General features: G+C 43.1%; 1 protein-coding gene across 1 annotated transcript; it reads left to right on the forward strand.

Annotated features, from left to right (window-relative positions):
- The first annotated feature begins 448 nt into the window (after positions 1 to 448).
- Positions 449 to 11,731, forward strand: LOC129146605 (T-cell ecto-ADP-ribosyltransferase 1-like). The gene is made up of 5 exons (XM_054699516.1): positions 449 to 466; positions 1,341 to 1,437; positions 8,167 to 8,232; positions 8,559 to 9,273; positions 11,328 to 11,731. Exons 3-5 carry the CDS (start codon positions 8,185 to 8,187, stop codon positions 11,402 to 11,404), a joined length of 840 nt encoding a protein of 279 aa, XP_054555491.1. The 5' UTR covers positions 449 to 466; positions 1,341 to 1,437; positions 8,167 to 8,184; the 3' UTR covers positions 11,405 to 11,731.
- The last annotated feature ends 13,683 nt before the right edge of the window (positions 11,732 to 25,414 follow it).

A 25,414-nucleotide genomic window follows, 5' to 3' on the forward strand; every position in this document is an offset into this window, starting at 1 on the left:
GTTCTGGGTTAGCTCATTGTGGGTTGTGGAAGAATCCACAGAAATTGAGAGGTTAGAAATAAAGCAAAATTTTTTGAAAGTACTTTCCAAGGGAGAAAAGGGCAGAAGTCAGTGGCTTTTTGCAAAGATTAGTGACTGTCTGCGAAAGCTAGCAGGTGGAATGTAGCTTTTATATTGTATTTTCTGTTGCCTTGTAGTTTTTTTGTTCATTAGGTAAGTGCTGGACTGGCAAGTGCTGGTTATATCCTACTCTCTGAAGGTAGGTAGGTATGATGGTGCTGATGGGCAGCTGGAGTACAGGAAATATTGCCAGTGGTTGGGAGCTAGTGGGAGGGCCAGCCCAGGACACAGTTTAAATTAATTTAAAGTTTAATTTAACCTCATCAGTACCCAACAACTCTGAACTGTTTTCTGAAGGGGAAGTATCTCTAAAAGTGAGGGAAACAGGAAGGTCCCCTAAGAAGAGGTAAGTGTTAGCAGACAACTGGATGAAGACCTAAAGATTGCATGTGGCAGTCAAAAGGTAAAAGTGACAAAGTGTAAGAAATAGTCCAAATAATAAACAGATGACTGGATCAAGAAGATGTGGTGTATAGGCACAATAGGATACTACTCAGAGATCAGAAAGGATAAACTCATGCAATTTGCAGCCAACATGGGTGGAACTGGAAGGGATTATGCCAAGTGAAATAAGTCAGAAGGAAAAAGAAATATCAGATGGTTTCACTTATAGGAAGAAGGTAGGGAAATCAAGTAAAGGGTCAGGATAAAGACAAAACTTGCAAGCTGACCATAGATCTGAGGCAGACAGCAGGGGAAGGAGAAGGAGAAGGGTCAGAACAGGGGAGGGAAGAGCACAAGGGCCTGTGGCGATGGATCACAGGTGCTATAGTGGTGGGGGAACTACAGGGACTACACCCTAGGGAAGAAATCAAATATTGTGCAAAAATGAACAACATCATAAGAAAATAAATGAAAAGAAATACTCCAGGTGGGGAGGAGAGATCAGAACTGGCAAAGGGAAAACATTGAAGGACCTTCAGTCTATCTGATGGTACCTCCAAACAGAAAAGGGAGCTGGTAGGCTCACCAAACCACAGACTGGAGATGGGCAGTAGATAGCAAGTAAGCAGCTAGCAGAATTGACTGCAAAAGTGCTAAAGCGGAAGTAGAGAGAAAAAAAGTGAAAAAGAGCAAAGGAAAAAAAATTAAAAAAAAAAAAAAATCCAAACCTGAAAACCAACCCCCCACTTCTAAGCAAGACAGCCCACCCATTCCTGACTTTGCAAACACCTTTTTCCTTCGCTTAATAAATTCGGGGTGTTCCATTTACTCTGAAGACACTTGCTGAGTTCATTCCTGGAGGGATCCAAGGACCCGCTCAGTGCACGAGCCGCCATTATCTGGTGCCCAGAGTGGGGAGATTCGCCAGCCCTGGTAAGTTTTTGTTTTTCTAACTCAGTTTTCCCTTCCTCCTTTTTCCTTGTAGCTGAGTCAGCCTTCCCAGATATCTGGGGACGGTGCAGGCTCTCCCTCACTTCCTTTTTCTCTTGTTCTCTCTGAGACAAGATCCTACTGTGGCTCAAAATCATGAGCATGGGCAGCCAGTTAAGAGCTCAAGAGTGGCCCCTGCATTCAAGAAGACGCCTGTGGCGGGACAAAGTAGCTCATGCCCCCAGCTTAGTTTGGTCCTGCCACTGGGAAGCTAAAGGGTGTGTGTCTTAGGACCACACTGCAAACACCTCCATAACCCACTCCCCGCGGGGCAATTTCCACTTAGGTTTTACCTGGGACCTGGAATTGGTTCTCTTTCCTCCATTGTGTGAATTGCTTTCCTCTTTGTCCTCTTTTTCAATCTTGCTCTTGCCTTTGTCTTGCTGAATGTGGCCCCACCCCTTTCCTGGCACAAGCCTCTCTTGCCTTTGCTGAGCTTGATTACCACTCCTCCTCAAGGGCTGCTTTGCTCTGTTTCCAAGTCTCCTCACGGCTCCTCTCCACCATCACCATTTCTTTTCCCTTCTTTTCCACTGGTGGGGACCTGAATTCCTCTCCCTGATTGACAGATGGGCACGGGTCTTTAATTCAAGGCTTGGGGCTCCTAGTTACATCAGCCTTCGTCTTGAGATCTTTAAGAGCAGAAACAACTTTTGGCTGCTGCTGTAAATATTGAACTTTCTGAGCTGGGTCTTTGGTATCATGACCCCTCTTGTCCAAATGAACAAAACCTCTATGAAAGCCAGGATTGATCACCATGGGCCAAATGTAAATTTGACTTGGTAAAGGAATACCTGGAACATAGAGAAAAAGCATACCTTCAGAGAGTGCCCCCTTAATGTTCTTGACATGCAAAAAACTAACCCACATGTTTAGTCACTGGGGCAATTTGGGGTGCTCATAGGAATCACCTCCATAACATCACCCAGTCCCAGGGCCTTTGGGGGACTATTAAGGGACATCGAATCTCCAGACCCCCTTCGAGGGACAGACAGGGATCCCAGAGGCCTGAATTGGGTGCTCTTGAGACAGGCAAGCTAGGGTTATTAGGCAGTTTTAGGGACAGTGCAGGAGGGGACCTCTGAAGAATTTAGGGAGGCTTCAGAGATAAGGACAACCAAAGAAATATAACCAATTCCATTAGGAAAAACAAACATGCCAGGACCAAGGACAACATTGTTAATGCTGGTCCTGGTTTCCTTCAGGTGGTAAAGGGAGGCGGAGATTGGAGAAATGGAGAGTGGTTTAATTTATGGTCACATTAGAAGGGCAGCTGTTTAACTTCAATGCAGGGATGCCCACCCAGAGGACTGGGCCATAAATTTAAAGATGCAACAAATGGGGAAAGAGAAAGCTGTTAGATAAGGAATGTGAAGATCCCCACTCAGTAGCAAATTAAGTGAGACAGCCGAAAACTAACCAATCACAGAGAGACTGGTGAAGTTTTAGAATAATGAGGGAAAAAAGGTATATATTCCCTGAAACACAATTCCACTTTGGCTTCCTTGCCCCTCCCAGGCCTGGTTCCCTGGCCTGGGAGTCCCACTTTATTTCTGTTCTTTTTCTCCTCAATAAACTTTTTCTTTTTCTAAACAAACTGCCTCTTCTCGCTTGCTTGCCTGAGCGTCTGCGAAGTTCCTGCTGTGGCTTCGTGAGACACCAACCCGTGGGGGTCTAGCGGCTGGGGCCAGCACTGCCCTGCAGCCTGGAATCCGTTCCTGGCTGGGAGACTAGGCCTGACAATTCTGGCATCACTCTTATGCAATGCCTAGTCAGAGCCTTTGAATTTCAGTGCCTTCTTCCTCCAGGGCAGAGGCCTTACTGGGATCCCAAGTTTTAATAATACGTTCTCTAGCCACAGAGGAGAGAAGATAGAGCAGAAAACAGGCTTCAGCTTGGGGACACCCAGGCTGAGGGGACCATTCCTCGGGTGGGGCATCTGTGAAGAAAGGACTTCCTCCTGCAGGCCTGCCTGGGGCTGCATCTCCTCGTCTGTCTGTTGATATCTGTCCATGACAGACTCACTCTTTCTTCTTTCCTCAGACTCCCATCCAGGATGGGATCTGCTCACTCCACGCCACACTCTCTCCTCTGGGCTGCCTTCTGAAGAACTACAAAGGGTTAGAGCTAATGGTCCTAAAAAAAAATCAAACAAAAAAAAACCCTGCTGATCCAATACTGTAAGTCATATAATTCAGTCTGGCCCCTTTATAAACTAGAGGATCAGGCAGCCTGGCCTTTTGATGGGCCTGATACCGAACCGCTGGCCTCAGTTTCCCTCAGCCAATAAAAGGAAACAAAGTTTGAGGAAAAGGAAAGTGTTTAATTTGTCGACAAATGAGGAGGGCAGCAAACTCATGTCTGAAAGACCACAGTCCTGCTCTTTGGCAGAGGGCAGGGTTATTCATACAAAGGAGTAAAACAAAAGGGAAATAAAAAGGGTCAGCATATCCTTTTGATGCAGGCATACTGAAATTTCAGGTGGGCGTCAGCTTGCTTTGTTAACATCTGATGTTTAACTTCCTTAAATGTTTAGCTTCTTTATTATCCTCTTAAGGATACCCTTCCTTTTCCTTAGAATGCAAAAAGACAAACCTGTCAAACAAAGGGGTAATTGCAAAAAATATGAAAAAGACAAACTTGTTAATGCCTATCTGAGAGACCAGTCATAAAAAAGACAAACTTGTCAAATAAGGGGAAAATTGCAAGAGATGGGGGGAAGACAAACTTGTTAATTCTTATCTGAGAGACTAATCATTTGTAACTACATCAGGACTGTAATCTTCAATACCATTTTACAGTTAGACAGGTTGTGTAGGAGGTAAGGCAAGTGGACAGAAGTCCCCCTATATGAAGGCTTTCATGGCCCTGCAACATGATCCAAAGTTAAGCAAGTCCTATCGAATGTGTCTTGCTGGACCTTCCTTTCACCACCTAAAAAGGAGGAACCTGTTGGTATTTGACCCCTTACCAGGTAGGCTATCTCCTTAGGGCCCTGGGACCTCTAGTTAGCCCAGAAACAGAGGTACCCACTGACCCCCCAACAGCACCTCCTACATACAGGTCTGTCCACTTCCCCTTGCCAGGATCAAGGCCAGCAGGTTATACTTCAAGTGAGGCATCATTTGTCAGCTTTCCCCAAAATGCCCCCTCCTTGAAGTAGCCAATGGGGATGGGGGACCATCTGGGTCCATGTGCCCTTTTCTGTGACTGATCTAATCCACTCTAAGCAAAAATTGGGAAGGTTTTCTGATTCTGGAAAGTTCACTGATGAGTCTCAGGCCCTTGTCCTGGTCTTTGATTTAATTTGGCAGGATGCTTACATTGTCCTTTTCACCTAAGCTATGGAGGAGGAAAACAACATATTTGGGCTGAAGTCAGAGATACGTAAATGACTTAGCTGCCGGGCAACCCAACAAATATGAGGTTGGGAATATTGCTGTCCCTGTTAATGATCCAACAGGAACCACCAGATAGGATGACCAGATTTAGCCCACTGAGATCATATGATCACCAGACTCGTAGAGGGAATGAAAAAATGTATATCCAAGCTTGTAAACCATGAAAAGGTCCAGGAAGCCATCCAGGAACCCAATGAGAACCCTGCCCTGTTTCAAGGGCAACTGAAGTCATCTATAAATTTCCATCCAAACTTAAGAGAGGGAAAAGTAATTTTGGGAACCTGCTTCATCAACAAGTGTGCCCCAAACATTTGCATAAAGTTCCAAAAGCAAGTGGGTAGGATGTGCTTGGGCCATCCAACGGGCCTGGAATAGTTACATGTTAGGAAGTAGAGTGGGAGGTTTTGAAAAATATTCAAAGCACTTTTTTGAAAGTGATGGGGCCACAGACCCCACCACTCCAGAGTGAATGGAAAAGAAGGCTAGGGTGAGGGAAAAGAGACAGACTCACTTCACAGGCACTGTCCTTGATGGTGCCCCGTAGACTCAGGCTTAGCAGGCTCAAAGGGCCAGACACCTGACCTGCCTTGAAGAGTTGAGGACCCCTTAGCGGCTCTAAGCTATCAATGCGGCAGGTTGGGCACTAGAGCAGAAACTGCCCTCAATCATGATGCCCACCTGGCTCTTGTTCCTAATGCAAATAGTATGGACACTGGAAAAGGGACTGTTCCCTTTCTCCAAAGGCTAGAGGGGCCCTTCCCAGTTTCCAGTCTGATTCAGGATGAGGAATGATGGACCCCAAAGGTGCAACCAGCTCCCCATTTTACCATCTCTATGGCTAAACTTGGGTAACCCTGGATGGCATGGTAAGAATGTATACTTTTTGAGTGCTACGGGAGCCACTTGCTCTATACTCACCAGGTGTTTAGGACCCACCTTCATCTCCTCCCAGAGAATAATCAGCGTGGGTGGAAAGCTGTTCCATTCACCCTCTACCCTGTGCTTATTCCAAGTTTTCTCCCATCTCCCAAAGCACTTACAATCTTTTTTGAAAACATCCACAGACTCCATAGATGGTACCTAACAAACCAAATATTTCTCCTCAAAGCCATCACCTGGTCTCAGGTCTCATGGGACCACTAGGAACAGGTTCTTCTCCCTCATTCTGTCATAGTAATTCCACACTCCAGTCCTGGGCAGATGCAGGTCCAACAAGTACAATCCACCACTAGCCAACCTGGGGTTAGCTTAGGAGAGACCACAACGCACCCTTAGCAGGGATAGTTCTATGTCCAGATCCAGCCTGAGGCAAATAAGAAGACTGAGCTCTCTCTTTGAACTTCCCCTGTTGTAGAAATTCTGGCCTTTTACCCAGGCAGAGGAAGAATAAGCGGTACTTCAGGAATGATGAGGTCAGGAAAAGCTTTATTACTCATGCATGAGGTCCCAGACCTAGGTAGCCCTGTAAGGGCTGAGCCCCTGTTTAAAGACAGAGTTCCTTTTATACATAACTGTCTTCATATTTGTTACATTGATAGCATCGCTTTTCAGCAGGCACAACCATTTGCTGCAAAGTCCCCAGACAAGTGGGGGAAGGACAGGCAAAGGGGAAAAGAGGCCAACACCTGGAGATGGCCTTGGAGAGACAGACCAGCTTTGACTGGCTACTGGACCCTTCTGAAATGAAACTTTGTTTAGATAGGAGGGCTGAGGCCCTGGCCATGAATCTTGAAAGGGAAAGAGCTCTAAGTAAGCAAACTTGTCAATTATGCCTGCATTGGAGTGTTCATTGCACCTGGGCTGTTGGAATCTTTATTATATTCATTTGCTCAATATTATATTTTCTCATCAACACCTCCCTCCCAACTCCATGCACATGCCAACTTCTACCTCTCCTTTTCAGCCAAGAAATCCCAAAAGCTTTCGTGAATATTAGCTCTCCTGATGAAAAGTTGACAATGTCAAGTTATTCAGAAGTATTGACTGAAGTTTGAGCTTCAAGTCAAAACTTTGAAGAAAATTATTTTAAAACATTTTTGATCGAAGTGATAGTATTTTTTTTAAGGGGGAGTACAATATTAGGGCCTGTGAAGTGTCTGCTAAAATGTCATCTGTTTTTCTCAATGGCCATCTATGTGATAGGCAGCCTTGCCTAATACCAGCAAGGATCATTTTCTCTATCAGTTTCCTACTGGGACCCGTAAGGCAGATTCACCTGGTCCCTGCATGCAGGAGTCAGGCAGAGTTTCACCAAAAATCTGGGTTAGCTAGTCAAGAAACAATACAGACAGGATCCGGACTTCTATATTTAAAGAAGGGATTCAGTAACTGACATGTTAGTATATTCACAGTGGTCACACCTCATTTTCATTACCTTATATTTATTTGCAGGTTGTGTGGTGTTTTGTTTTTTTTTTTTTTTTGGTCATGTGAATTTTTTTTTATATATTGTTACTTTTGAAATCTGAGAGATAGCATTTAAATAAATTGCTATTGTTTGGGAATGAAGTTTGGGTGAATGATACTGCGGGCATATTTGCTAATTTACACCATATAAGAGTTTAAATGAGGGGAATTCCCTGGTGGCCTAGGGGTTAAGTCTCTCGGTGCTATCACTGCTATTGCCTGAGTTTGATCCCTGGCCAAGGAGCTGACCCACATGGTGCAGCAGACCTTTCCTGTCTTGCCCACTGCTCCCCTCAGCAGTGTATTTCAGTCAATCTGTCTGTCCTGCTCCCCACTCTGTCTCTGGTGAATCCTTTTACTCCCCACACCTCTGGCCTACACCCCAGTTCTTTTTTTTGTCTTTCTTATTTATTTATTTATTAATTCATTTATTTATTTAAATTTTATTTTTATATTCCCCATACAATTGCAACCCCCTTATTTTGACCCCAATCTCTTCTTTTCCCGCTGCCCCCCCCCATAGTGTGTCTCCAGTTCATAGCTGTTTGTTGATTTTTTCTTTCTTATAGTTATTCTTTTTCCTGGTCTCTTATTTGGGTTTTCTAGATTCCTGCTATGAGTGAGACCATTTTTTTCTTTCTGGCTTATTTTGCTGAGCATGATCCCTTCCAGCTCCATCCATGTTGCTGGAAATTGCATGTGTTTATCTTTTTTGAAGGCTGAGTAATATTCCATTGCATACACCCCCAGTTCTTTTATGCATAAATAAATAAATCTTTAAAAAAGAGTCAAAATGATATAACTTGACAATAACTTACAGTGATTGGGTGGTATTAGAAAATAAGTTTGTTTTTCTTATTTTCAGTTATTTTTGAACTTGGAGATGACATCTCTTCTGGCCACAGCAGTTCACTTTTTGATCCTAACCCAGGTAATATATCCTAACACAACAGGTAGTGTGTGTGTATATATATCTATATATTCACACTTGAATCTGTGCTAAAACTAGTTAGAAAGCATGAATCTGAAGAGTTTAAAAAAAATCAGGAAACAAACCAGAGCCACAAAGCCTAGTTGTACCTTTCTTCACTACTCATAATGTCAGACTGTCTTTATATACGTACCAGGCAGGAGTCCTCTGACTGGACCATGTCAGGTTCCATGCTGAGCGGAGTCCCTGCTGTGGGCTCTGGGTAGCATCTAGTATATGCGGGCTTTTCAACATATGTGTCAAGGAACATTGCTCCTTCTTTGCAGGTGACCGGCCTGGCATGGGAAGGCGAGTCATGTCAGTTAGACATGGCTGAAACTTTTTTTGATGATCAGTATGAGGGCTGTACTGAACAAATGGAGGCAAAGGCACATCAGCTATTAACAGAAGAACTGGAAGCAAATAAAACGGTTAAATCCGCATGGGAAGAGGCAGCAAAACATTGGGATGAAATAAAGGATAAAATAAAGGGTAGTATAAAGAATTTGGAAAAATTAAATGCATTCCAAGCAACAGCTGTAGTGGCCTACACTGGGCCCATTGGAACAGACTTTACCAAAGCTATAAGAGAATTCAAGTCAAAAAAGTTTCGGTTCAAAGCCTTCCATTACTATTTGACCACAGCTCTTCAGCTTCTCCATGAAAAGAAGGAGTACACAGTTTTTAGAGGTTCCCAGGCCCGGTGTAATTACCCTGGGAAAGGGAATGTACGTTTTGGGCAATTTGCCTCATCATCTCTGTCTCGTGAGCAAGCTATTGAATTTATTAAAAATAAAGAGGGGACACTATTGACCATCCAAACCACCTTAGGTGTTGATATTTCAAAACTCTCTTTGATACCACAACAACAGGAAGTGCTAATTCCAGGGTATGAGGAATATCAAGACATCACTGCACAGCCAAGCACTGGAAAATTCAATGAATTTTCACTTAAAAACCCCCAAAAATCGAAAAGTTTTTTCAACTGTTACAACAGCTCAGGTGAGTCTGGGTCCATGTTTCAGGTGGGAGAGTTGGGGCCACCATGAAATAGAAGGGGGTGCTCTGCTACCAGAAGCCCCCAGGACAGCGAACAATGGGGTCTTCACCTGACTGTTGCTAAGTATTAGGTTCCTAAAACGACAGGACTGATCTCCTGGAGTGGAGAGCAGCTCAGGCGGTGTCCAGTCCAGTCAAGCTCCCAAAATGTCTGTTGTGCAGAAAGGTTAGGAAGGTCTGTTGTGCACCAGGGAACACGAGTCATGGAAACCACTAGTTGCCAGGACACCTAGGAAAGGGCAGGGGAGTTAGCAGCCCTGGCTCCAGCTGGAATAGTGCAACTATGCAGCTATCCTGCCGGGAGATATGGATGCCTAAACTGAAGAGGTGGACGTGGCAATGGAGGGAGGTCAGGGAACTGGCGTTCTCTAAGAGACATGCTGAGAGGAAGAGAGGAAAGCTGGATGAACTTAGCTGGATGAACTCAGAAAACACGACAGTGTGGATGGTTTGCAGGTTCTGAGCAGGTTATGTCCAACCATTTACATAGAAGTTGGCTGGAATAAAGAGCAAGTGAATAGAGTCAGAGAAAAAGAACTGAAACATTTCTGCATGGGTGGGCCACCTAGTAGCCTACATTACAGGGATGATGCCTACCTGACAAAGGTTAGATGTGGTAAAACCAAGAGACACAGAGCTTAGTGAAGACATAACAGCAATGGCCAGAAATAGTAGTGGAGAGTGAGAAAGGCTATTACCTTTCCAGACATGTGGTGAGTGAGACCCAACCATCCCAAGATGCCCTGGCTTTTGGGTTTCCATGCACTTTCCATCCATTGTTCCTTATGGCCTGAAGTCTCTCAGATCTTATGTAGTATTCAACCAATCCAAGACACTATTAATTTGATATAGTAGTTCTTTTTTTAAGACCTAGCTCTGATATCACTTCAGTGGTAAGCCTTGCTCCATACTTTCAGGAAAAATTAAACCTCACACTGTGCTCCTTGCAGATTTGGGGTCCAGCCACACCAATAGTAATCCAGGCTCAACCCCTACTAGCTCTGTGACTTTGGGCAAGTTACCTAAGTGATCTGTACCTTAATTGTCTCATTTATAAAATAAGGATACAGATAACAAATATTGTAGTAGTATTTCTGTGAGAATTGACAACCTTCTATGTAGCACCTGGCCATCTCTTTGATGCTAGAGATACTCCTATTTCACCGGCACTTATGGCCTGTCATTCATTCCTGACCAGGGCTCCAGTACATGTTGTTGAACTTAGTTAAGTTGCAGAGATGCCAGGGTCCATCCAGAAGTGGATCTGAGCTGCAGAGAGACTGAGTATCTAGAAAACTTCAACTAAATTAGTGTTTATGCCCTGCTAGGGGGCTGGAAATTAGAGAAATGTTTGAGGGTAGAAAGGGAACAACGAAGAGTGATCACAGGGCAACTCTGTGCTTTTCGGTGGAGTAATTTTGAATTTGGGTCAAGACTAGTAGAAACAGCCAAGTATTCGGCAGAGGAAAGCAGCTGCCTACCATCTCAGGCCCAGCGGTTGATATTCAGATTTAGTGAGACAGAGAACCTCAGGTGGCCCCATCAAGAGTCATAACCCCCATTAATGCTAGCTGGTGGAGAAAGGAGTATACATGTTGCTGCAAAAGATGAATTTCCTTTTGGTCCAGACCTGGAAACATTGTAGACAGAGCAAGACAAGCCTATAGTGGCTCCTGATTGTGCAGGGAGCTGCAGGTCCCAGGCAGGGAAGGCCTTAACATTGCTACAGCTGTACTTGGAAGACAAAGGGCCTAGAAGTAGCTCTGGAAGGAGATGAGGGGCACATTAGGCCTTGAGAACTCAATCAACTCAGAGTGACCTGAGCTCAGGAATCCCTGAAAGACAGGAGGAGAATCTAACTGCGGGCCAGCTACAGGGAGCGCCTATTGCCCATCATCTTGGGTTTTTGACCCTAGAGTAAATCTCAAAAAGTTTGTGAGACCCACATATCAAGAAACCCCACAGAGAAACCTTTCCTTCTCTTTTCCCATCTGCAGGAATGAGAGAAATTTCCGTATTCCTTCTGCTGTTGCCTGGCCTCCTCATGCTGCTGCTCATCCATGCTGAGCTATGACCCTCCCTGCTAGTACCTGGTTCTGCATGGAGTTTTGAAGAGGGGTGTGGGAGGAAGGCAATGGGGTGGGGGTGCACTGGCTTGTCAAAGTTGGCAGCATTAGGAATGGTGGGACTTTTGTGTGGCTCAGGTTAATACGAAAGCATGTTCTCTGCCTTCAAATTTACCTGAGATAAGTCTTGTCGTCTTGATATTCTGCGATGAGTAAAAAGCAATGTTTTTAAATACCATCAGCAGTAACAGTCTTAAAAATAGAATTTAATCATGATGGATATTATAATTAAAAGAAATAAAGCATTTATAATCGCACCTTGCTTCTCTGTGACTAGATATTTCTACAGGTTGTGTTCTTTGCTCAAGAAATTCTCCCAAGGCATTATACTTGATGTTGGCATCTCACAGTTGAGAAGGTTCATGTCCTACACTTCTCACAGAAAATCTTTGGAGTCCTGACTGTCTTAGAACTGTGCCAGAACGGTCTTAGGTAAATTCCTCTTCCTCTACTATCCCCACCAGAAATCGAAGCAGTTACCATACCCTGCCAATTACTTTAATAATAGCTCCAAGCTCCATATCTATTCCTTGCTTCTAACTTGCTCTGATTATCTCTGAGGAAATGAACTGGCAGGTTCTGCGGTAGAGATAGCCAGGAACTCTAGACCAGAGCCTGGTGTTCTACTCACTAAGGTTTGTCTAAGAGGCGCAGAGCTAGACTCACGCTTCTTTCCCCATTCTTCATACCCTTGTCCTACCAGCTATTGAGACAAATGAAAAGTGAAGGTAAGTAAAACCACACAGTACAAAAGGTACCATAAGTCACAAAAAGATCACCAAGTGAATAAAGAGTAAAGAGAAAGACCCACGTGAACTCAGGCACTCCAGATATGACAAGGGCGACCTCACACACCGGTGGGAAAAAGGACAGGTCAAAGAATGGTATTGGGACTATCAACTTTTCACATGAAAAAAAGAATGCATTGTTTCACACCATATATAAAGGTAACCCCAAAGAAACAGAAGGCCTAAATGTGAAAAATAAACCTCTAAAATGACTACCAAAAGTGTAGAAGAATATGTTTACAACCTCAGAGCAGGAAAATATTTCTTACAAAAAGAAAAAAAAAAAACCTGATTTTGTGTTCATGACCAATTCAGGCCACATGGGGCTCTGCTCATAGTCGCTTGGGGAAGCAGGATGCTGGAGGCTCCATCGCAGAATGTATTTTCATAATAAGCAAGGCTGGAAAGGGATTGGGAATGGGTGGTGTCACCCCTGGATATTACAACTTTTGCTCACATTTCATCCATCAAATGAAGCCACATGGCCACCTCTAATTTCAAAGGGAGTCTACAAGGTGTCTGGGAGGAGGAGAAAGGAGGACTATTTGTGATAACCCCTAATGATTGGGGAAGTCTTTCTTAAATGAGACCAAAAACCACAAATAAAGGAAAAAGTAAATTTGACATAATAGTAACATTATGGTTAAAATTTACTGGGTGTTTCTTGTCTATCAGACACACATTGTTCTAAGTACTTTACATGTTTACTCTTTTAAGCCTCATACTCATGGATGAGGTAACTTCTATTATTTGCCAATTAAGGAACTCAGAGACTATGTAATCGACTGTCAAGGAATAAAACAGAAGAGAAGGGGCTGTGTCAGGGTGAGGTCAGGGGTTTTAAGTGTTAAGAGGGGTCATGCGAATTAAACAGTGAAAACCAGCACACTCCAGATGTGATGGATTGAGTCCAGAGGTCTGCACACAACTGGCTACACTAAATCCCATTGTTCTTTTCTAAGGGCGCAGTCTTCAGTTAGGCTCTGGTTAAGGGAGTTACTGAAAGTTGTTATTTATCAGCTTCTCCCAAAAAGTGCCATTTGTAATGAACTAAAGCATCCATTTTTTGTTATCTCCCACAAATGTTTCTTTAAGTCAAATTTTTCCCTTTACACATCCTGAATTCAAGATGAAACATTTAAACTTCTGAAGGAAAAGACACCGCAACCAATGTAAAATGTAGAAGCAGTGATGAAAGACTCTTTGCCAGGAGTAAAGAGCATCTACAAACCAATAAAAAAGAATAGAAAAAACTGGAAAGTGTGAACTGGCCATTCACCATTTAGAAAAACATTTACAAATGTTCATTTTATTGCAAATTTGAAATGGAAATGCAAATTGAAATGAGATATTACTTCATCTATGAGATTAGTCACCAGGCTTTATCAAGCTGATATTTAAGCAACATGATGTCCAGCATCAAGAGGATTCGGGAAAGGTTTTGAGATATATGTGTATCTTTTGAGGGAGTGTTGCAATTGATTGGAAAGCCAAAAAATGTTTAGAGATTGTGTGCTGAAAGCTTAAGGGGGAAAAGGAGAAATAGAAGGAAAATAAAGTGGCAAAGGGAAAGAGTAGTCAAGGTTTGGGGAGGAAATCCGGTTGGGTATGTTTGTGGGTATCTGGCTGCAAGTGTTCCCTAACACCACCTGTAGAGGCAGGAGGGAGAATTTAGAGATACCTTGTATACCTCCTGCTGCCACTGTATGCTGGGAGCATGTGGCACAAAGTCTTGTTACTGGCTTAGGAAAAAAGTGGTATTATATTCCACAAGGGTCTCCTTTTTCAGATGTCTGAGGGTACTGGTAACAGATCCTGATTCCATCAGCAAGGATCAAGGGGAGCTCTAGACAACTGGTGTCTAGAGCTCTCCCTCACACCAACAATATTCACTGCCTCACCACCATTTTTAACTTTGGGATGATAAGAACCAATCTCATTTTGCATTTGACCCTTGTTTATGAAGTCGAGGCATCATAAGGCTTCATTATGAAGACTTGTATGGTGATCCACATGAGGCTCCAGACATTCCTGTCTCTAAGCCTATACCCCACATTCTGCCTCCCAGTAGTCACAGTCAATCACTAGTAAAAGAGCTCATACCCTCGACCTCTCCTTAGATGTTCCCTTGTCTTTCTTGCTGGAACCAATGCATGCTCTCTCATGAGATCATTGCAAATTTATTCACCCAGTTGCTCCAACTAAGAAATTTGGAGTTATTCTTGATTCTTCTCTCCTCTCACCCACATCTGATCCATGAGCAAAACCTGCTGTTTTGTTGCTACCCTCAGATGATATATGGAATACAGTCTAGCCGATTTTCTGCCCCACTGCACCACTGTCCCCTTGTTCTAAGCTACCACTATTTCTCAGCAGGTTCATTTCAGTGATTCTGCTGTAGTTCAGTAGTCTTTCTCAATCAATCCCCCTCCTCATTATTCTCCTCACATTTGGAGAAGTTGGAGAAGTAAAAAAAAAAAAAAACAACCCACATATTTCTCAGATCTCATAAACAGCATGAATACAGAAAAACATAGAAATCCATACAGGCAGTTTGATGAATTATCACAAAATGATCACACCTGTGTAATCAGCATCCTTGTCAAGAAACAGAACATTACCAGCATTCTAGAAGGTCCACACACACCACCTACTCCCCAAGTCTTTACTTCCTCAAAGGTCACCACTATTGTAACTTCCAACACCATAGCTTCATTTGCCGGTTTTATTTTTATCTTTTATTGCATATCATGCCTGGGAAGAAAATTAATATAATTATGCTCAAAATGAGTCCTGGATGTAAGTGACAGGGTCGAGCCACTAGAGTATGATTCAGAAATCAAACAGTGAAAGACGTCCTCTGACATGTTCAAGAGGCCTGCCACTGCACGAAACAGTAAGTCAGGGGAGGGGCTCTAAAATACACAGCAGGGGCCTCCCCGGTGGTGCAGAGGTTGAGCGCTGGGTTGCGAAGCTGCCCGAGGCCTCTGCGGCGCCGGTTTGATCCCTGGCTGCTCCCCGGCCACCGGAGGAGGGTCCCACATGGAGCGCAGACCTCTCCTGCTGCCCGCTGCTCCCCTCAGCAGTGTACTTCGGTCCTTCTGCCTGCTCTGCTCCCCGCTCTGGCTCTGGTGAATTCTCTCACCCTCCCGCACTTCTGACTGTACCCAGTGCTTGTATAAACAAAACAAACAAACAAATAAATAAATAAATAAAACATGCCCGTATTAAAAAAAAAAAAATAAACAGCAGGATGAGCTGCTACACCTTAAACCAAGGTTCTCCTCCTATGCTGGCGTGAGGAAACTTTTATTTTCTGATGATCACACATGAGACTATTGCAACAAGAAAACCCAGGTTTTGCTTTGTATTGTGTAGAAACGGAGCTATATGTTTGTTTGGGGTTTTTGTTTGTTTATTTATTGTAAAAGTAAAAGGGGGTACATAAACATTCAAGATTGATGTGGATCTGTTAGGGGGAAAAGGATGTCCTAAAGCTAATTCCATACAGGCTTTGTGGACTCCACCCCCACCCCAGGCCAAAGCCAAAGACACTGGGATCTCCAAATCCCATCACCACCAAAGGGAAGGTGGCTGGGACCTGAGGGTGGGGTTAAGCAGCCAGGTTGGTATAAAGCCAGACACGTGGGCCTTGGAGGGGTCCCCCATTTTTGGCTCTCTGCCACCTCACAGCGTCCAGCCAGCTCTGAGAGTGCCTTTGTGTTTCCAGGTTGACGGATCGGGTAGGATGCATTAAAGACTTTATTTCCCTATTTTCTCCCTGAGTTGTACATTTTCCTTCTTTCCTTTTCCCTTGTAAATAAACCTTTTATTAACCTTTTGTGTGTGCCTGTAGTGGAGTATTCATAAGTCCCTTGTAAGCGCGCGGGTGAGGACCCACAGCCAGGCAACCCGTTCAATATCGGGACTGCCCTATAACACATCTTCTAGATCTGGGATCAAGGTGAAAACAGTTGTTTGATTTTTATTCAATTATCATCGAGGTTTCATTCCTTTACCCCTGGAATGGCTGGAACCCCCCAGATGGTCACCTGAAGTCAGAATATTACAAGACTAGCTTCTGGGAATATAAACAGGCTGTCTTGCTTCTCCCCATTGGTCACACCCTTACCATGGTCCCTCCCTACCCCCATGGTCCTTAGTAAACAAAACACAAGCAGAACCTCCACCTTTACTGCCTTTCAATTCCAGTGTGAGAGTTTTCCCCCAGCTTGTTTCAGAAATCATATCAGTACAGAGGGCAGTTTGGTAAATGCAATCTCATGCACTGCCAAGGCTGACCCTCCCTTATATATCCTTTGAAGAGGGTGCTGAAGATTAAAGAGGGTAAAGATGCCTCCTTTTGTTGTTATTATTTCTGAGTAAACCCATTTTGTCGGTGAAATAATGGATTTTTTTTTTTTTTGAGGTCAATACTTGTTTCCTCTGACTTGGGAAAGACATACATCATCAACATAAACTAATGGGGAACACCACTGAAAATATTAGGGGGAAAAAGGATGTCCCAAAGCAAATTCCATATAGGCTTTGTGGACTCCACCCCCACCCCAGGTCAAAGCCAAAGACACTGGGAACTCCAAATCCCATCACCACCAAAGGGAAGGTGGCTGGGACCTGAGGGTGGGGTTAAGCAGCCAGGTGGATACAAAAGGCAGACACGTGGGCTTTGGGGGCTCTCCATTTTTGGGCTCTCGGCCAGCTCGGAGCGTCTGGCCAGCTCTGAGAGTGACTTTGGGTTTCCAGGTCGTCGGATCGGGTAGGACGCATTAAAGACTTTATTTCCCTATTTTCTCCCTGAGTTGTACATTTTCCTTATTTCTTTTTCTCTTGTAAATAAATCTTTTATTAACCCTTTTGTGTGTGTCTGTAGTAGAGTATTCATAAGTCCCTTTAAAGCGCGCGGGTGAGGACCCACAGCCAGGAACCCGTTTAATATCGGGGTTGCTCTATAACAAAAAGACTGAAACTAAGAAGCTAAAGAACAACAGACGTGACGTGTGTCTACTTTGCCACTTATAATATTCTCCACATATTGAAATATACAACAAAGTAGAGAATGGAGTTGGAGAGAGGAAATGGGGGAGCATGAGGGTTTGCCAAGAGGAGAGTGCAAATGAAAATCATGCTGAATCTTCTTGTTTTCAATAAAATGTGAGCTGGGTGGTAGAGTCATGTGCAAGAGCAGTGAAAGGAAGTCCCATAATTCACTGGCCCTGAGAGGAAGCACCTGTGTAGTGGCTGTACACAGGCCACTTGGCAGTGGGATCAAGAGTTTTCCTTATATTTCTTTTACAGAGTAATGGAATCCTCTGAATCTTGATTAGAATTCTTAGTACTGAAAGATTTCTTAAAACCTTCCTGACTACTAATTTTTGGCCTGGTAAAATTTGCATATCATTGGGCCTGATTTGCATATTTATTTTGTAACTCAGTAGAAACCAGGAAGCCATTAAACCAGTAGATTTTCCCTTTTCCCACCCAAAAAACATTTAGAAGAAGGAGCTTAGATGTGAAAACAGGAATAGTATTTATATTTGTATTAACAACTCAGTTCCCCCGCCCAAGGATATTTATACATATTTTATTTTATTCTTGTAAGAATGTAAAACGTTACCTTTTACACAAGGATTTTAATATTGAGGGATTTCTTTTTTTTTTAACTTGAAAGTCATTTTCTCTAAGTAAAAAAACCATTTAAAGATTCATCCTTTTGAAGACTAATTTCTTTAACCTATTTAAATGTATTAACATAAATTACAAAGTGCAATTTACAGCTCAAGTCTCCTTGTAAACATGCTGTTCTGTGACTTGGAAGGTTTTCTTATACTTTTTTTCTCAGCCTAGAGTGCTTTCATAAAGGGCTAGCACATTTAAAATATTGAAGTTGTGGCTTGATTTCTTAATCTCCCCCTCCACCTGAAACCCTTTGTCTTAGATTTATGTAAGTGGTCTCTTGAAACCAACACAAATGAGAAATCCACTGAAGTCTAAAGACATAATATTATTATCTAAAAATCTACAGAGGAGGCCTAATTAATTCAAAAGCAACATTGATATTGCTAAAAACAAAATTCATTCAAATAAATTTAGAGAGATAATTGACTTTATTAAGTGACTCATGAATAGGATGGCACCCCATCCAACAGGTAACACCTGGAGTTATACAAAATGCAAGATTTTTATAGTCAGAAAGAGAATGGGATAAGGTTACTAGCAAAGGAAAAGAAAGATTATTTAGACAGAGTCAACTTCCTTTAGGGGAAGACAGGGGGAGTCTTGTGTATATTACCTCACTAGTGTTAACCAAGAAATTCCAGAATGACTTGTTTAAAATTCCACTTTTGGGAGAGGATAAAACTGTAATTATGTTAGCTATTAAGTCTTGGTGGAGGCTGGCATAAATTGTTCCATTTGAGACCTACTATTTCCTTTTTAACAATATCAAACTCATTTCTGTCTCATCCCTGGTGAGCCCAGATCTATCTTCCAAATAAGCAGAAATATCTATTGGGGTTCCAATTACTTGGGTTCTCCACTCTTGGCCTCTCAATTCATACCAAGTTAAACAAAACACAGCTGGGGCCTCCTTGGTGGCGCAGCGGTTGAGCGCTGGGTTGCAAAGCTGCCCGTAGCCTCTGCAGCGCCGGTTCGATCCCCAGCCACCGGGCTAGGGTCCCACATGGCGCGCAGACCTCTCCTGCTGCCCGCTGCTCCCCTCAGCAGTGTACGTTGGTCCTTCTGCCTGCTCTGCTCCCCGCTCTGGCTCTGGTGAATTCTCTCACCCTCCCGCGCTTCTGACTGTACCCAGTGCTTGTCTAAATAAGTAAATAAATCTTTAAAAAAAAAAAAAACACAGCTGCGTTTTTATAAGGGGAGCAAATCTCTCACTCAAACAGCAGAAGAAATTATTATATAATTAGACAATCTAAGTAGCAGCACTGTTTCTCTAAGGAGAAGAAACTAGGCATACTTCAGAAAACACACTGTCCTGTGCTTCTCTGAACAGCCATTCACATATTCATCCTCTAGGGGGTGGTAGTTCCCTGTTTATCAGATAAACAGCCTTCTGGTCCAGAATGCTGTCTCTTGGAGTCTGTAGGGAAAATTCACTTAAATGGGCCTTAATTCAAACAGAAAGAGAAAACTCCAGCTTCGAATCTGATAAAATTCTAGCCCAGAAGCTAAAGACATTCATTCCAAGAGACAGAAACACAGGAGCACTTCTAATTGCTCTGACTACTGGCAGGCTCACAGAGAAGATTCTATCTGTATTCCCTGGATTTATACGCACAAACATCTGACAAAAGCCATAAGACAATAATCCACAGTTGGGAACAGCAACTACAGTGTTCTGACAGGGCAACCCAGGAGGAAATGGGGGTGACCTGGGCTGTGAGTCCACTTGGGACAAGACCCAAAAGCAGACACACAGAGAGAATTTGAAAAGATTAATTGACTGATTTGCCCTACCAGCAACACCATCTGAGCTGAGGCACCAGGGTGCAAGTCAAAGCTTTTAGAAAAGCAAGCAAGAGAGCTGATGTGTTCAGTTTTAAACCCAGCATGAGTGCTTAAGCCACCCCTCTCTTCTATTGATCCTCACTCTCTGTTTCAGAAAGTTCTGACCATGGTTTGCTGGGAGTTGTAATCCTCAGTGCCTGAGATTTCCCCCCTGTGGAGATGGAGGTGGCATGCATTCAGGACATCATTTGTTGGCTGGGAATGTGCTCCTTACCCTTCCTCTCTCAGGGTTTCACCTCCCTACACTCCATAGATGTTTTTGGCCAGTTGCAACATTGAAGTCCTTGCCTTTGAACTGGTCATAAATGGATCACAGAGATAGGTGGGTGGTCAAGCAACACCCAAGTGGGGTCACTGCTGCCCAGGTTCCCTCTGAAAATAGGCCTGGGCCAAGGACTTGCCTGGAGAGGATTTATATGGGTAGTGATCCAGAGCACAATAGTGAAGAACTGGTAGGATTACCAGCCATCTCTGGGGACACAGCCAACCTGAACAAGACCCATGCCTCCAGCAGTGAGGAAGAAGGAGCCTTTGCCCTTTCGTCCACGCTTTTCTCTCTTAAATGCCTTCGTCTCCATTGACCACCCAGGTTTGCTTTATTTAATAAATATTTACAGCAGTTCCATCTTATCCATAGTTTCATTCTCTGTGATTTTGCTACCGGGCAACCCCAAGAGGAAACAGGGTGACCCAGTATGAGCACTCACCTGCGTGCTTAAGAACTCAGGGCAAGACTCAAGAGCAGGTACTTGGAAAAATTAATAAAAGGCATATTTACAAGGGAAATGAGAAGAGGGAGGATACAGAGAGAGATTAATTGGTCAATATGTTCTACCTGTAAGTTGCCTGAGCTGAGACACAGACTGCACTCTGAAAGCAGGAAAAGACAAAATAGCCGCAGGCAACCAGTGCTTTGTTTTATACCTAGCTTGGCTGTTTAACTCTACCCTTAGTTCCCAGTAATGCCCCCTTCAGGAAGTCAAGAGTCATGGCAGATCCATGGCATGATGGGAGTTGTAATTCTTGATGCCTGAGATCTTTTTGGCATGAAGGAGTTTTATAGACTGTAAAACATCAGTGGGTGGAGATCACTCAGGATTCAGTTTTCCTCCAACAGTTTCAGTTGCCAGCAGTAAACCACAGTCCACAAATGTTATACACAATGAGGGATTTTGAAAGAGAAACTACATTCACATAACTTTTACTATAGTATATTGTTATAATTATTCCACTATTAACTATTGTGGTAAATCTCTTCATTTCTCAATTAAACTCTATCATAAGTAGGTATGAATGTACAGGGGGAAAAAAGTCTATGTAGAGTTTGGTACTACCCATAATTTCAGGCATGCATTGAGGGTCTTGGGACATATCATCCAATTTAAGGGGGGATTACTGTATTTAATAATTCCTGCCAATCCCAAGGTTGGGACTCGGGCTCTGAAAGAAATATAAAGAGTGTTCACTCTTGAAGGAGTCTTAGCTTAATCTGTAGCAGGAATCCAATAAAAAAAAAAAGCCAAACTTGATAAATGCAGAGTCACACAAACACATTATTTAAAGATACAGAAGCAAGCCCTCAAAGATATAGCACCAGAAATGCCTCAAAAGGGGTTGCCCCTGGAGACCAAACTAGGGCTTGAAACTGGAGCTAGAGAGTGTTGATGCCATTCTAAGCTCTTCTGTACTGCTTGGCTTTTTTTTTTTCTTTAAGCATGTGCCTACACAACTTTGATAAAATAAAAAGTAATTTTGAAAAATAATACTGCAGTAAATATCTTTTGTTCTAAAGAATGATTGCCATTTTAGGTTACACTTGCGTGATGTATTCTTAGATTTTCTGTGTTGGAAATTTCAGATAAAAATTGTTTCCAGTAAGTGGGCAAGACTGTTGAAGAGCTTAAATGGAGTAATATATGCAAACTACCAAACACATAGCAGGCACTCAGTACACAGTAGTTAGAAACAAATAAATCATCCAGCATTTTGTCTGGTTTCCAACCACTTTCCAACAGCTGCCACAAAGAACTGCAGCTCTCTTGATATGTTCCTCTAGGTCCTTTGCAAATACAAATAGTGCTGCAGTGAGCAGTCCTCTGCCAATGTCAATTCAGGCTTTTGCCAGTGTATATTTAGCATAGATTCCTAGAAATGGGAAAGCATTTCCATATATTGTTTTGCTAGATATGGACATGTCCCCTCCTTAGGGGTCATTCCATTTAGCCCCCTCCCCAGTAATGTGTAAGCATGCCTTTTCCTCATAGCCTCATCAAAAGAAATTGTCCAACTGTGGAATTTATATTCATCTAATGGGTGAGATGTAAAATCTCTCAGTGTACTTTGAGGTTCTATTTCTAACAGATATTTGTCCTTTCCCTCTGCCACTGCCCATCTTTAATTTCCCTCACCCTCAGCCAGACTTCAGCTGGTCTAACTGCTTGCCAAAGAGATGACCTAGCCTTTGTAGGGATGCAAGGGAAATTTTCCTCACCCCTTAGGTTCTTCTTGGACTGATTTGGCACACAAATTAGCACCAGAAAAATAATTAGTAGAAGAAAAAGGACAAATATAATTACATAAAATATGGAGAATTTACATGACTGTAAATTTTAGAATGGGGCCTCCCCTGGCGGCGCAGCGGTTGAGCGCTGGGCTGTGAGGCTGACCGCAGCCTCTGCAGCGCCGGTTCGTTCTCCGGCCTCCTGCGAGTGTCCCACAAAAAATAAATAAATAAATAAATTTTAGAATAAATAGGATAGACTGCAGGTTTTTATCTTTGAGCTAAGAAATGGGATAGGGGCTGGGGTGTCAAGGACAGAGGGGGAGAACTCACATGATGAAGAGAGTGACTCATAAAAGCCAGATGCTCTATATGTACGTTTGCCTTGTTGTATAGATGGGCTTCTGGAGATGACCCTAAATCTGGGTCATCTCCATTCTTCTAGGTAGTTAAGGGAGTGATAAAAGTTCTTTTGGAGACTGAAGGGCTTTGATTGACCTTAGCTCAAATTTCCAAGGTAACAAATATTGGAAAAACCTGTTCTAGATATTTGGGGAAGTTATCCAAATTTTGAGGAGGATGATCTTTCTGTTGCCCCTGAGGAGTCTGAGCCTTTGGTGGCCTTGCCTTTGTCAAGCCAAGGATGCTTCAGTTGTCCATACAGTGTTATCACTGAGCACAGAAACACTAGATGCACACTAGGGTTGTATTCTTAGGACCTATGGTCCTAATGCAGAGTCCTAGGGTATCCCCTCCACTCCAGAAAGGGCATCCCCCCTTTCTCTACCACTATGTCAGCAATGTCTCTTCTTCATGAAGATCAGGCTGATTATATTCTGCCACCATTGTAAATCTACTTGCCTTCGGAACCACTGATATGGAGATCCAAAAGTGACCAGGTGATTATTAAAACAAAACAAAACAAAAACAAAAGTGACCATTGGTACCTGTAGCTTCAGATTAAGTGGAACGCTCTCATGTCCAATGGTGGAAGAACTTATCTCTCCTTGGGAAACAGGGTTTCTTTCCAGCAAAGTCTCAAGTTGCAGCAACAAAGCAAAACTTCTGCAAGTAGCTCACTAAAAGCAATGATGAGAGGGGTCACTCCCTCTGTTCTTTGGTTCCTGGACTGTGCATTTCAGTTGATGGAGGTGGAGTGCCACACAATCACAATTGGTTCAATACATATTTTATGTCCTCCATAACAGCACCCAAACATCCCCAAACTGACACCCTCATTAAGTTTTTCAGGCCAGCTACTTCCAGGAGATACAGTCTATAGGAGGATCAGGGCATCCTGTGAGACCATGCTCATTGTCACACCTTTGTTGCCCTACGGTGAAACCATTAGGCGGAGGCCATCTGAGACTGAGTGCTATGTCAGGCACACATCAGTTCCACACCAGTGTCGACAGAGGCCCTGTAAGCTAGAAAGGCAAACCACACCCTCCTATAAGGATCATTTCCTCCTCCAGGTTAGAAGGGATCTGATATAATCAATTTGTGTGATCTTCTCAGGGAGAGAGTCATAGTGGACAAGTTAGGTGATCAGCAGAGGCAGTAGCTAGATCTGCCATGGTGAGTGGGAGTCTATGCTGTTGGGTTGGCGGAGAGCCTCCATCCCTGCCCCTATGACCGCTTCCTGCAGGGGCTCACTGTTCAAGCCCTGGAGTGGCCAAGGACAGAGGCTGCTGATATTCACCAGAGAAGCTAAAACTGTGCCCAATCTATGGTCTGCAAGAGCAGTTGGGTATGGTTAACTCTTTTGTTGTATATTTTTTGTTTTTTTGGTTTTTTTGCGGGGGTGTGTGTTTTTTTGGTTAACTATCTTTTGAACTTGCCTTCACAGAAGCAACAGAGTGTGATGCTCAGCTCTGAGTCATACAGCCTGCATGCACAAAAGTAACTGTGCATGCAGAGTCCATTAAACTTCCAGAACCAAGAGATCTCTGATACAGGACCACCCAACCACATTCAGAGGCAAGAGATCCATCCACCAAGAAGGTGTGGTCATTTGAAAAAGGCATCTTCTCATATTGGCTGATTTGTAAATATCTAATTGGATCGTTAAGCCAAGTCTACATTCCTTTGCCTTTAGCCCACTCCTTGCCTATAAATTTAATGCTTTTGTTCTTCCCCCGAATCAATGGGAAGACAGTTTTGCATTTTTTTCCTTCTGTCTTCTTGTCAGGTAACTCACATGTTTGATGAGGCTTTTGGATTTTGGAGACAGCTTATGCTACACTAAGAATACCATTCCAATCCATCTATTGGATGGAAGTCTAAATGAGGCCCAGAGAGAGGACTCTGCAGTAGGACCAAGCTGCAGTCATTTTGTTCTGCCCCTTGGCTACAGTCTTAGAGGTACCCATGGAGATAAGATCACTGAGTAGGGGGTTCTGAGGTAAAGAGGGAGAAAGTAGGGAAAAGAGACAAGGGAATATAAGGAATGGTGGCAGGGAAAAAATAAACAAAATTCCTTTTCCAAATATATCATATGAATCTAATAAAACTTGGGTAAAATTCAGAAGAGAAAGAGAAGAGGATTTGGCTGAACAGGGAGCTATGGAGGTCTGTGTTCAAAATGATAAAATAAAATTTAAATTAAATTAAATTAAATTAATGTTACCAGAGACGAAAAAGGGGAATCATGTTTGCTATTAAGAGTATGTAATAGTTTATGGTCCAGCCACTATGGAAAGCTGTGTGGAGGCTCCACAGACAACCAAAATGGATCTACCATATGATTCAGTGATTCCTCTCCTAGGAATCTACCCAAAGAACACAAAAACACTAATTCAAAAGGAAACCTGCCCGCCTACATTTATTGCAGCACTATTTACAATAGCTATGACATGGAAACAACCCAAATGCCCCCAAATAGACAAATGGATCAAAATTTGTTATATTTACACAATGGAATTTACTCAGCATTCAAAAAAAAAGACAAACTCATGCCATTTGCAGCAACATGGGTGGAGCTGGAAGTGATTATGCTAGCCAAAATAAATCAGAAGGAAAAAGAGAAATATCAGATGGTCGCACTTGCATGTGGGATATAGAGAAACCAAACAAAAGGTCAAAACTATCACGGGTGGTATGGTGGTGGGAGAACTGTGGAGACTATA

The sequence above is a fragment of the Talpa occidentalis genome, unplaced genomic scaffold (assembly GCF_014898055.3).
Source record: "Talpa occidentalis isolate TD23 unplaced genomic scaffold, MPIMG_talOcc4v2.1 talOcc4.3, whole genome shotgun sequence".
Lineage (NCBI taxonomy): Eukaryota > Metazoa > Chordata > Mammalia > Eulipotyphla > Talpidae > Talpa > Talpa occidentalis.